The sequence below is a fragment of the Raphanus sativus genome, unplaced genomic scaffold (assembly GCF_000801105.2).
Source record: "Raphanus sativus cultivar WK10039 unplaced genomic scaffold, ASM80110v3 Scaffold2884, whole genome shotgun sequence".
Lineage (NCBI taxonomy): Eukaryota > Viridiplantae > Streptophyta > Magnoliopsida > Brassicales > Brassicaceae > Raphanus > Raphanus sativus.
Genome location: NW_026618191.1, coordinates 879 through 13,331, shown reverse-complemented (window position 1 = coordinate 13,331; position 12,453 = coordinate 879). Strand labels below are relative to the sequence as shown.

The window sequence follows — 12,453 nt, the reverse complement described above, 5'->3', positions numbered from 1 at the left end:
GTATGTTTCGTTTCCACGTATTCGTTTCTGAAATCCATGCAACCTAACTAAACAGATTTAGCATTATATTTGCGTTTATAATCTATTAGATATTGCTAATATTTTATTTTATGTTATAACAATTTATTATTTAAAATTATTTACTAACATTAATATACCGTTTATTTATATTTTATTATTTAAGTTTTTATAAAAAACTACAATAAAATAAATTTATAAGGATTAGTTATCTGACAAAAAAAATTCATAAATATCCTAAATAGAGTACTCATCTTCACCGAATTTAAAATAAACAGGTTTAAATAAGTATAAACCAATCATAAATTAATGCAGCTCGTTCCTCTTTGTGAAACTGTTCATCCAAGACATGTGACATAACGCAACAGTACATGTTCTGTTCGGCTTTATTGAGCAAGAATATGATAGATCCCATGTTTTACTCGGGAGGAAAAAAGGGCAAAACCAAAAGATAATATCTCTCTCGACTTTCCAGAGAATTAACAAAGCTGAGCCGGGTGAATCAGTAATGAGTAGTAGGAACCCTGGTGGTTGTTTTCTCCGGTAAGACATTGTCGGGGAGAATCAACTCGGCTGGAGTTTCACGGACAATCCCAAGCATTGAATCGTAATCCTCATCCTTGCGTGCGTACTTCTTCCTAAGGGCTCTCTCAACCTCGATCTCTTCAAATGACTTTGAATTCTCCGCGGCGTGAATATGTGCGAGGTTGATGTAGTTCTCAGCCGACTTTGAGATATATGCCATCTCTTCATCTGTTAACTTTCTCATGAACTTTGCTGGGTTTCCTCCCCATACCTGCCACATGAATTGTTGTTAGTTTGAGATACAACTAAAACTGCAACGGTGGCAAGCATTTAGACAAATGAAATACGATTTGTAAGCATATCATTTCAGTAAGCAACAGTGTACTATCAACCAAAAAAGTGTTAAGCAACAACAAAGTGAAACTACTTAAGAAGTTTAGCTAGTCAAGCCTAAAGCTATACGTCTACAAAGTCTATAACTACCTAGGGCTGAACGAAGCAGATTATAGCTGGTGTTGCTTGGTTAGCTAGAGGTTCACTAGGGCTAAATTTAGTATGGTGGTTTGGGACAGCTATAAACAAAACCGAAGCTTCTATCTTTGGTTCTTGTTACATTGATTCTCTGATAGTGTGCCAGTCTTATCACAAACGCAGTAGAATAGTAAACCAGAAAAGAAAAAGTGAACAGAAAGAAACCTCTCCGGAAGGGATTCGAGTGTTCTCTCTCACAAGGGAGCCAGCAGCAACCATGGCATGCTTCTCAACAACCACACCATCGAGTAGTGTAGCTCCCATGCCAACAAAAGCCTCATCCTCGACAGTACACCCATGTATGACAGCACTATGACCTATTCGGTTTAATTTTTACACACAGAGAATTTAAGTCAGAATCATTCAACAGAAAGACAACATAAAACAGATTCTCAAAAGTTTTACCTATAGTGACATTGTCCCCAATAGTAGTAGGTAATTCCTTGCCAGCTAGGTTGGTTTTTGCAACATGTACAAGAGAATTGTCTTGGATATTCGTACCCGATCCAACACTGATGTTATTCACATCACCTGTACAAAAGTTACAACCCCATTTTAATCACATAACAATGAGTTCCAGCTATTTCACAACGTCTCATCAGCAGTAGTACACTAAACCATGAAACAAATAATCTTGGTGAAATAAAAAAAAAAGCCTTTACCTCGAAGAACACAGCCATACCAAATAGAAGAGCCTTTCCCGATCTGAACATCACCAATAACAGAAGCACTCGGAGCCACGAACGCATCCTTATCCACCAATGGAGATTTATCAAACACACTCATCAACGTCCTATGCCTCGATACTGTTTAATCAAAACAACCAAATCAGGTACGGCAAAAACGAGACCAAGTAATTTCTCGAATCAAAGCAATATGAACTGTGGATTGGATCTAGGGTTTGAATGTGGCTTACGGTGTTCTTCCAAGCGGTGGCTCCCTTGGAGAAGAGAGCCGACGCGATCAAGAGCTTGGCCAGTCCCGCGGATCCAGTTACCCACTGTGTAGATTGCTCTTCCCAAGGTTCCCATTTTTTTTTCGATTTGGACGATCCTCTCGAGCACGAGGTTTATGGAGGCGTTTGGGTGGAGAGCTCAAGTGTTGATTTTGCTCAAGTTATTTGTTGAACCAAATCTGGAATCGAGCTGAACCGAACCGACATTTATTAATATTTTTGAAATCAAACCAAAACTTATTATCTGGTCATCCAGTGGTTCTTTTCTTTCTTTTAACTTTTAACATCTACTCATTTCACCGCTGACTGATCTCCGACCGCCTTCTATTTTTCAACGTAAAATAGATTTTAAAGTAAAAAAATTTCAAAGTATTAATTTCGAAAAGTTTACTCAACTAATACATATTTTAAGAGAAATAATCAAAATCATACAAATCTTTTTTTATTACTGGTTTTTTTTAATATCAAGCATCCTCTTTTTAATGTTATGAGAAAAACATATTTATAAGAATGCAATTACTTTTTAATGCTACGTAAGCAAAAATTCTGCGCCACGTAAGAATTTGCTTTTGTCTTTTCATTAACTCAGCCGTAAAACGCAACATGCGTCGTTACGGCTGAGTTAGTGTTACGTTGCGGCTGAATTAAGAAAATATGACTGAGTTAAGTAGATAAGTCAGCTGCTTGTTGCGGCTGATTTACAGAAATCTGACTGATTTATGCGATAACAGCTGAGTTAAGTACACACGTTACGGCTGACTTATACATCGGCGATATAATTTCTGAAAAATTCAGCTGAGTTGTAGTTAAGACACGATTGAGTTAAATATCTTCGGCTGAGTTAACGAACATCGACTGGCTGAGTTATTAAATATGCGGCTGAGTTTTGGGATGATGTTACGGCTAAGTTACATTTAATCAGCCGTAATTTGATGGATTAACACTAAATTCAGCTTAGTTACAACTGGCTTATTAGGAAAGATTAATTACTAGAATAACATCCGTTTGACGGCTGATTTATTTGACGATACGGTTGTTTTATGGTTTTTCATCCTAATTACACCCAAAAAACTCACAGAGACCCTCCTGCTGCAAAGATCAACCAACTCAACTTTAAGCCAAGCACTATATTCCAGTCTCCCAGCCTTTTAAGCCCCAGTCCCCCTTTTTCCTTAGGACATTATAAGTTATTTGTAATAATTTGATGTTTTAACGCTGTATTTAATTTTGTACTTTATCACATGTTGAATTATAGTATTACAATATTTTAGATTATGACAAAATTAAACCAATTAAAAATCATAACTAAAAATTAATTGATTTTTACTATGATAATCAACTTATATATAATTTCCAATAACAAAAGAAAATAGATACTAAATTTTTTGAAATTTGTAAAAGAAAAACAATGAATAATTTAAAATAATTTTATAATTTTAGCTACTTATATATTTATAATATATTACAATATTTATAAATTAAAATTAGCATACTAAATATATAACCAAAATTAAATGTCAAACAAAAATCCGGACTTACCCTAGTATAGCATATATGTTTGATGGGGAAGTTTGAAAACAAACTCCATTTCTGCTTTAAATTTTTTGCTATATGTATATATATTTCTTAGTGTTTTATTACGTAGTTTTTAAACTACATTTAGATATAAAAATCTAAATGGTCAGGATTAAAAAAATATATATCTATGTATTAATTAAGCCATGTTCAAAATTTTTATTGTTATAAAGTTAGACAATTTTAAATGACCAAACATTGGATTTTTTTTTCAACCGTTGGTCAGCGCTTCTAATTTCTTTTTTCAGTATCTCAGAAAAGGCAATTATATTATTATTATATTCAATTTTCCTTTTTTCGTGTGTCTGCAACACCGACTTAACTGCCACCTCCCCAAATCTATAAAAGACTGAAATCACTTCTCTTTCTCCATAGTTTCTTATTTTCTTTTACGTTCTCTCTTCCAGAGCGATTCTGTGTCAAAACCCTAAAAACCGTTTACAGATTTTTCTCCAAAAGCGATTCTTTTTCCGAAACCCTAAAAAAAGCAAGTCCGATTGAAAAAGATGCAAACTAACGAAGAATTCGTCAAGCTTCTCGGCGAAGGTGCTTATGGTTTTGTTAATCTCGTCCGCTACAGTAACCCCGACGACAACTCTTCCTTCCTCTCAGCCGTAAAGAACTCTTACCAAGAAGACTACGCCAGTCTCCAACGAGAGTTACACGTTCTTCTCCAACTCAGGGGATGTCCCAGGATCGTTACATGTCACAGAGACTCTCTCCAACAAAGCTTCAGCAGATTCGGGTAGAAACTCCACAAACTGCAACTCGAATATGCTTCCGAAGGTAGTCTCAACGCTTTCATGAACAACTACGCCGACAGGAAGTTGCCTGAACCGTTGATCAAGGATTTCGCGCGGATGGTTCTCGAAGGTTTGGTCTCGGTTCACGGTGGTGGCTATGTTCACTGCGACATCAAACCAGACAACATACTGGTGTTCCCTTATTCTTCTTCGATACAAGATTCGTACGATGTCAAGATTTGTGATTTCGGTAACTCGTTAGAGATAGGAGAAGTTCCTCTGTGCTGGGAAATTAATTTCCCGTGGCTTGGGACTGCGATCTACATGGCGCCAGAGTCGGTCTGTGACGGCATCGCCAGCACGTCTCTAGACTTGTGATGATATCGCTGTTCGTCTCCTCTCTGGTCAAGCTCCAGAGATACCTGAGACGCTTCCTTCTGATGCAAAGGACTTTATCCAAACGTGTTTCTCGAGGGAACCTGAAGGGAGAGGAAGCGCGCATGAGTTGTTGTTTCATCCTTTCTTGCCTTGTCCAGAAGTTGAAGAAGAGAAGGAGAAGAAAACAGAGGAGAAGACAACTAAATCGTTTCTGTTGAACCTGTTCAAGTTGAGAATCAGAGGAACAAGTTCCAATAAGAAACTAACGACGGATGATGTTGATGTTTCAGACAAGAAACCTCTGAAGTTGAGGTCTTGGAAGACAAAGACCACACAGTTTAAGAGAACTCTGAACAAAGTGTTGAGGTTGAAGAAATCGACAAACTTCAGTTTAGTGTCTTGATGTTAGGAGTTTTGAGACTCCTAAGTCAAATGATAGTATAGTGGAAGTAATTTGTCGAACCAGTTCTGAGGGACTCAAAGCAGTGAGAATGCAAGTATTTGCCTAATCTAAGTGCAGCCAGTGACTTGATGATTTCTAAACTAATGATTAAAGCTAATGCAAAGCAATAAAAATGATACTTTTAAGCTATTGGAAAGGAGAACTCATGGGTATAGGGATTTAGATATTGGATGATCAAGTTTTGAACTAAGGATGACAAATGAATCAATCAAACTATTAACCATAAGCCTAGACACAATTCTAAGCAAGCTCTATGTCTAGATGAATGCTCATTTGCTAACATGTCTCAAACATCAAATGTCTTTGGTTGAATAACATGCTAGCAATCATTACTAACAAGTCTATTAGCTATCTTAGCATCTTTAACAACAAATGTCTTTGGCAAAGTACACTAAAAGCCTAGGAGAGCTGACTCAGACATTTTTATCAAACACCTTTTGAGTGGGAAATGCCTAGAGATCACCCTTTGAGTGGCCTACTCAAATGATGCACTAAGATCACTCTACTATGCAAGGAACAAGAATGATTTACACCTAACACATCCTAGAACTGACCTAATCACCCTAATTCTCCCTAACCCATGAATTCAAAAACTAATCTCCATGATTCCTCTTAAACCCATGATGGATTTCAGATGAATCATATAAAGAAATAGAAGAGAAACTCACAAGAACACAAGAACAATCAAATCAAAAGAGAGCTTTTTCTTGAGAGAGTTTCTTTTGTTCTTCAATAGATCAAAGATAATATGCCTGGTGGCTACAAAATGATAACTTAAACATAGGTTTAGAATGTGTAAATCGTAGAGGGCAAAATAGTAATTTAACGTAAAACACGGTGCACAGCGGCTTGATGACAGGCCACTATGCCGCTGTGGGTAACAAGGCCGCTGGCTCTCGACGTGGAGCGGTATCCTGACTCATGGCCTCAAGGCCGCTGTGCCCAAAAGCCGCTGGGACACTTAGCCTCATTTTCTCCATGATTGTAACGTAGCGGCTTCAGGAACCGCTGCGGGAAACCGATTGAGCGTACGCAATTTTATTATCCAAACACTTGGTTTCGCAGCGGCATAATGACACCGTGACACAAGGCCGCTGTGGACGCAAAAGGCCGCTGCAACACTTAGTGAAATAGGCACACGAGCTGGACCCTCACTCTTGCTTCTAAAACACCTCTCAAACCTTCCATGATCACCATGTTGCATCTCCAACACCTGATAAGGACATGTGCAATGAAATGCATCCTAGATATGCCTAGATGATGCCTTTTGATGATCAAAATGCATGTGAATATGAAGATAAAACAGTGGAAATATGCAAGACATCAACTCCCCCACACTAGTCCTTTACTTGTCCTCAAGTGAACTTTCTGGGACTCATAGGGGAAGAGGTTTGAAAGTGGGAGCTCATAGCCAAGAGAAACACAAAAGCACTTGCTTCAACATAAGAATTCAGCACTAGCACACTCTCTCTTATTATCCTCTAGCTTCTCAAGGCCTATCTCAACTCAACATTAAGCATTCACACATTCAATTCAGCCAACTCTCACATTCATTAAGCAATACAACAAGTAAGCTATATGCAAATGGTCAATTGGTCCAAGTTATTTGGGTAAGAGAAGGCTTTTTCGCTCTAGTGATCAAGGGTTTCATAACTCATTATCTTCAAGGTTTAACAATCAAAACAAGTAGCCTTGACATTGCACATAATATATCTAAGAAAGGGATCAACTAATGCATACAATGCTCAATCTTCATTGTTCTACCCTTTTTCAAACATACAAGTGACACAGTTAAAATCCCAAGTTACACCCATCTCACATCTCTCACCCAAAAATCTCAAGAACTCTTAATCAAGGGAAATATTTAAACTTTTAAAACACAACTTCTAAGCTCATTCTCACTTTGCTAGCCCCTTTTTTCTTTGTTTTCTTTTTTTTTCTTTTCTTTTTTTTTTCGGTTTCTTATTATTTTTTTTTATTTTATTTTTTTTTTTAATTTGGGGGCCAAGACTTTCACAACTTTGAGCTAGAGGTTTATACAATTTCCAATAAGAAAATTAAGCACAAGAGTTCATTCATTCCCATTCAATTTTCAAGTTCAAACTTTACAACACACACCCCCCACCTATGGCTAGACAATAGCGTAAGCATTCTAGCAAGAATGGAGACTGAGCATTGTCGTTCCCAATACTCTCAAGATTATGCGCATGTAAGACTTTCCGAAAAAGGCCTCACTCAACAAACAATTAATGCTTAAAAGGAAGAGAGGGTTTTAGGGAGTGGAGAGCCACTAGAGATTGTCAAAAAGATCGGCATAAAAGATGTGACAACTCTAGTGTGTATATCCATGACTTAGCACACAAGGGACCATGAGCAAGAAATTAAGTTCATTCAGTTCAATTCAAAGTTGTAGTTGGCTTAAGAGATTGAGTTTCAGAGAGAGTTTTCAAGGCACTAAGCTTACAAGGTTTTCAAGAGAGGTGCATGAACTATACAAGGCTAGACAGTGCTCTCTACAAGGCGTTTTAAATCAGCTCCCAATGCAAATGAATGCAACCTATATGCTTCTAGACTCAATCCTAAAGATGCAAATGATGCAACTAAATGATTCTTTTTGTGTTTTTCAAAAATTTTATATATTTTTTTGGTTTTTCTATGCAAATAAGAATGCATAATGCAATGCATGAGACTCAAAATCATCAAAGCAAACATGATCAAATATTTGGTACCTCCCTCACACTTAAATCACACAGTCTCTGTGTGAGTGAGGTACACAATGGAAGTTTAAAATGTAAAGAAAAACTGGGATTGTGTGTTACCTTTCGTGTAGCAAGGTGTGGGGGACGCCGCGATGAGGTCGCTCTAGCTCCTGGAATCTCTGCTCAAACACCTGCACACAACTTCATTTTCCCCAATTTTCATGCAATAAAATGAGGATGAAAATACTAATGCAATATATACAAGGATACTAATGGGACTTCCTCCCAAATGAGCTTGTTTTAAGTCTCTAGCTTGACTTTGCCTCCTTTGGATCAGGCTGGACTAGGTGCAGAAAGTGGAGTTGACACCCCATCTTCCTCAGGTGGTAGCTCATCGAAGTGATCATCAGTAGGAGGAGGATTCATCTCTTCAATGGTGAAGGCTTGTCCAAATACAGTGGGGTTCCTCATCTTCTCCTTGATGTCAAAGTGGAGGATGTTCTCCTTGCCCAAATGGAGGTCAATCTTCCCTTCCTTCACATTCAAAATAGCTCCTGCTGTAGCTAAGAATGGCCTTCCAAGAATCAATGGGTCTTGAGCCTCCTCACCCATTTCAAGCACCACAAAATCTGTAGGAGTTTTGAGACTCCTAAGTCAAATGATAGTATAGTGGAAGTAATTTGTCGAACCAGTTCTGAGGGACTCAAAGCAGTGAGAATGCAAGTATTTGCCTAATCTAAGTGCAGCCAGTGATTTGATGATTTCTAAACTAATGATTAAAGCTAATGCAAAGCAATAAAAGTGATACTTTTAAGCTATTGGAAAGGAGAACTCATGGGTATAGGGATTTAGACCTTGGGTGATCAAGTTTCGAACTAAGGATGACAAATGAATCAATCAAACTATTAACCATAAGCCTAGACACAATCCTAAGCAAGCTCTATGTCTAGATGAATGCTCATTTGCTAACATGTCTCAAACATCAAATGTCTTTGGTTGAATAACATGCTAACAATCATTACTAACAAGTCTATTAGCTATCTTAGCATCTTTAACAACAAATGTCTTTGGCAAAGTACACTAAAAGCCCTAGGAGAGCTGACTCAGGCATTTCATCAAACACCTTTTGAGTGGGAAATGCCTAGAGATCACCCTTTGAGTGGCCTACTCAAATGATGCACTAAGATCACTCTACTATGCAAGGAACAAGAATGATTTACACCTAACACATCCTAGAACTGACCTAATCACCCTAATTCTCCCTAACCCATGAATTCAAAAGTGGATTACTCACTAATCTCCATGATTTCTCTTAAACCCATGATGGATTTCAGATGAATCATATAGAGAAATAGCAGAGAAACTCACAAGAACACAAGAACAATCAAATCAAAAGAGAGCTTTTTCTTCAGAGAGTTTTTTTTGTTCTTCAATAGATCAAAGATAATCTGCCGGGTGGCTACAAAATGATAACTTAAACATAGGTTTAGAGTGTGTAAATCGTAGAGGGCAAAATAGTAATTTAACGTAAAACACGGTGCACAACGGCTTGATGACAGGCCACTATGCCGCTGTGGGTAACAAGGCCGCTGGTTCTCGACGTGGAGCGGTATCCTGACTCATGGCCTCAAGGCCGCTGTGCCCAAAAGCCGCTGGGACACTTAGCCTCATTTTCTCCATGATTGTAACGTAGCGGCTTCAGGAACCGCTGCGGGAAACCGATTGAGCGTACGCAATTTTATTATCCAACACTTGGTTTCGCAGCGGCATAATGACACCGTGACACAAGGCCGCTGTGGACGCAAAAGGCCGCTGCAACACTTAGTGAAATAGGCACACGAGCTGGACCATCACTCTTGCTTCTAAAACACCTCTCAAACCTTCCATGATCACCATGTTGCATCTCCAACACCTGATAAGGACATGTGCAATAAAATGTATCCTAGATATGCCTAGATGATGCCTTTTGATGATCAAAATGCATGTGAATATGAAGATAAAATAATGGGGATATGCAAGACATCATGTCTGTTCATTAAAAGGTTTAGTACGTAGTCTCTATTCATATCTTGTTTAGTATGTTGTTTCTGTTCATTAAAGTCTAGTCACTCAGGTCTCAGATCTGTATATTTCTAACTGTTAAAAAAGTAAGTTCTCTAGTCTTCTCTGCAAACTCAAGTCTAATTTTTTTTACTGTGGTAAGCAACCAAAAAGCATCTTTTAACTCTGGGAATCCTAGTGCACGACATTAAAACTGTTGATGAAGTAGTTGTTTTCTTCAATCTCAAAAATGCTTACTACACAGAGTTCTCTTCTCTGAAAAATCCAAACAATCTATCAAAGTTTTACTGTGGTTAAGTAGCATTTGAATAGCATCTTTAACTAATCATAATATACATGAGAAGAAACGATTGATGAATGCTCAGTACGTTTTCATCCTCGCCTAAACAAACCCAAATGCACAAGAGTTTCAGAGACTACCAAGTTAAAGACAACGAAAGGTTCACTGTGAAAAGAGTGTCAATTTCAGAGAAGTTAAACACCAGAATAATGGTGTGAAGATTCTCCATAAAGATAGCTGTTGCCTTGCGTCGCTAAAAAGAACACATAGCTAATAAATTACCATGTAAAAGAAAGCATTCCTAAACCACTCAACACAAAAGTATTCACTGTCACGCAACATATTTTTTTTACGGACATAACGATTTAATAAACAACCAAACACTAACGACATACATGAAAGATAAACACAAGTGAAAAGAAACACTTAGAATCCTCGGACATATAGGTGGCAAGTAAAACTTAATAGTGAATAGGTTGTTAACTGTAACAAATTTTATTTTAATTTTTTTTTGCACCAAAAACATACAAACTTAACCCGCAAACAAGAGCAACAAGAACAAGAACAAATGCCCTCACTTAACAACAAGCTCAAATGAAGAAAGGAGTGTTCCTGAATCAAACCACAACATCAAGAGCTTTCACAGTGTGAAATTTACCACCAGCAACAGTCAAAGCAAGATCGCACATATGATCAACTTCACCCAAAATCTGACCTCCTCCTTTGCGTCTTTCCAGAGAAATCTCAGCAAAAAAAACCTCCCGCATGATTCTGACACCTCCTTTAGGACACAGCAAAACCAGCTTCCCACCGTAACACACAGTCTGTATATACCCAAAATCAAGCGTCTGAGCCAACAACTCTTCCACGCCTTTCACCACTCCCCAACACCTCTGCTTCGGGTCATACCATCTTAACTCGTTCTTACGAGAATCGTGATAGTACAAAACATCATCAACGACACACGCACTCCCCCACTCCTTGGAACCCAGGACCTCGTCCATTTCCCATTTGCTTTCCTTTGGATCGTAAACAAAGCTCTTCCAGTTATCCCTCATGTACATCTTACCACCCATCAGCACCGCATTACCATACGTCCTCAAGTCACCTATCTCCACCATCCCTGCTGGCTTTGTCGTCGTCATCCACGTTTGTGTCTCCGTATTGAACACCACCACCACCTTCTTTGACTCATCAGATCCAATAACGTAGATCCTCCCATCCATATAGTCAGCGACTGTATCAGCCATGGGGAACGGCATGCTCGGGAGGGGTTGAACAGTGTGAGATCTGCAGTCGATGCTGAAAGCACTCGATGTAACCCTAACCCCACCAAACACATATATCCTCGAACCTACTGCCACAAGGCTTCCGCGGCGAGGCAAAGGGGGAAGCCCAGGGATGAGGACCAAGCGGCGGTCGCCGATGCGAGTATACAAACGGTCAACGCCGTTGACGAGGTTACGGACTGAAACATAGAGACAGTGTTCAGCGCAACCTGAGGAAGATCGTCTCGCGTATAATACCTCAGGCGACGCAACGATGAGTGAGCGGAAGAGTTTCGAAACGCGGGAGACTCTTGGATAGTCGCGTCTCGGTACACGCGCTAAGATGTCGAAGGCAACGTCCTCGGGAAGTGACGTAATGGGATCCGATGGCGGTTGCTCCTCTGCCCTAGACATCGGTGGATTTAAAGGAGACGCACGCTGTCACGCAACATATTTATTTTGACTTTGTTATTTCAACATAAATAAAATTTCTAATTTCATAGAAAAATTGAAATTCTGTAACGAGATTACGATTTTGATATTTAAAACAGTCTATTCTCCCAGTTGATCAGATCCATGATTCCAAGAACAAACCCACCATAGTTCAACTTATAGCATCCTCAAGAGGAGCCATATTTTTAAGGTTGGAACTAAAGAAGGTATTTTTCTCCAAAAACTTTAAATCTAACTTTTTAAAAATCTATATTTGCATTTTACTCTTCGATATTAATTAAAAAGCATATAATAAAGTAATATTAGTTATAATACTAATTAACAAAATAATATATTATAATAAATGATAACTGAAAAGCTTAAATTAAAATATTGTTTCCGTCTTTCGTCGTTTATGTGGATGCAAAATTACCCATTTAGTTTACATAATCAGTTTGAGTGTATTTAAATTGATGACAAAAGTATTACTTACAAATAAATACCAAATTAGTCAATTTCTTTTTT

General features: G+C 38.3%; 3 protein-coding genes across 3 annotated transcripts; 1 reads left to right on the top strand and 2 right to left on the bottom strand.

Moving 5' to 3' along the window:
* Positions 1-303: 303 nt before the first annotated feature.
* Positions 304-2,178, bottom strand: LOC108818784 (gamma carbonic anhydrase 2, mitochondrial). The gene is made up of 5 exons (XM_057000725.1): positions 1,991-2,178; positions 1,737-1,880; positions 1,480-1,605; positions 1,240-1,391; positions 304-814 (listed from the first exon to the last, which is right to left on the bottom strand). The coding sequence occupies exons 1-5, from the start codon at positions 2,103-2,105 to the stop codon at positions 521-523; spliced, it is 831 nt and encodes a 276-aa protein (XP_056856705.1). The 5' UTR covers positions 2,106-2,178; the 3' UTR covers positions 304-520.
* Positions 2,179-4,110: 1,932 nt separating this feature from the next.
* LOC108820301 (mitogen-activated protein kinase kinase kinase ANP1-like) lies at positions 4,111-5,128 on the top strand. The gene is made up of 3 exons (XM_057000727.1): positions 4,111-4,309; positions 4,391-4,620; positions 4,718-5,128. The coding sequence occupies exons 1-3, from the start codon at positions 4,111-4,113 to the stop codon at positions 5,126-5,128; spliced, it is 840 nt and encodes a 279-aa protein (XP_056856707.1).
* A 5,592-nt stretch (positions 5,129-10,720) lies between these two features.
* On the bottom strand, positions 10,721-12,137 carry LOC108837428 (F-box/kelch-repeat protein At4g38940-like). The gene is made up of 2 exons (XM_057000726.1): positions 12,028-12,137; positions 10,721-11,934 (listed from the first exon to the last, which is right to left on the bottom strand). Exon 2 carries the CDS (start codon positions 11,908-11,910, stop codon positions 10,846-10,848), a length of 1,065 nt encoding a protein of 354 aa, XP_056856706.1. The 5' UTR covers positions 11,911-11,934; positions 12,028-12,137; the 3' UTR covers positions 10,721-10,845.
* Positions 12,138-12,453: the final 316 nt, after the last annotated feature.

Bases quoted from the DNA above. Each gene is read 5' to 3' on its own strand.
- LOC108837428 (XM_057000726.1), bottom strand. From the start codon at position 11,910: ATGTCTAGGGCAGAGGAGCAACCGCCATCGGATCCCATTACGTCACTT.
- LOC108818784 (XM_057000725.1), bottom strand. From the start codon at position 2,105: ATGGGAACCTTGGGAAGAGCAATCTACACAGTGGGTAACTGGATCCGC. The intron at 1,881-1,990 runs GTAAGCCACATT...TTGATTAAACAG, and splicing joins CCACCGCTTGGAAGAACACC to TATCGAGGCATAGGACGTTG. The intron at 1,392-1,479 runs GTAAAACTTTTG...TAAACCGAATAG, and splicing joins TGGGGACAATGTCACTATAG to GTCATAGTGCTGTCATACAT.
- LOC108820301 (XM_057000727.1), top strand. From the start codon at position 4,111: ATGCAAACTAACGAAGAATTCGTCAAGCTTCTCGGCGAAGGTGCTTAT. The intron at 4,310-4,390 runs GTCACAGAGACT...ATGCTTCCGAAG, and splicing joins ATGTCCCAGGATCGTTACAT to GTAGTCTCAACGCTTTCATG. The intron at 4,621-4,717 runs GTTCCTCTGTGC...GCACGTCTCTAG, and splicing joins ACTCGTTAGAGATAGGAGAA to ACTTGTGATGATATCGCTGT.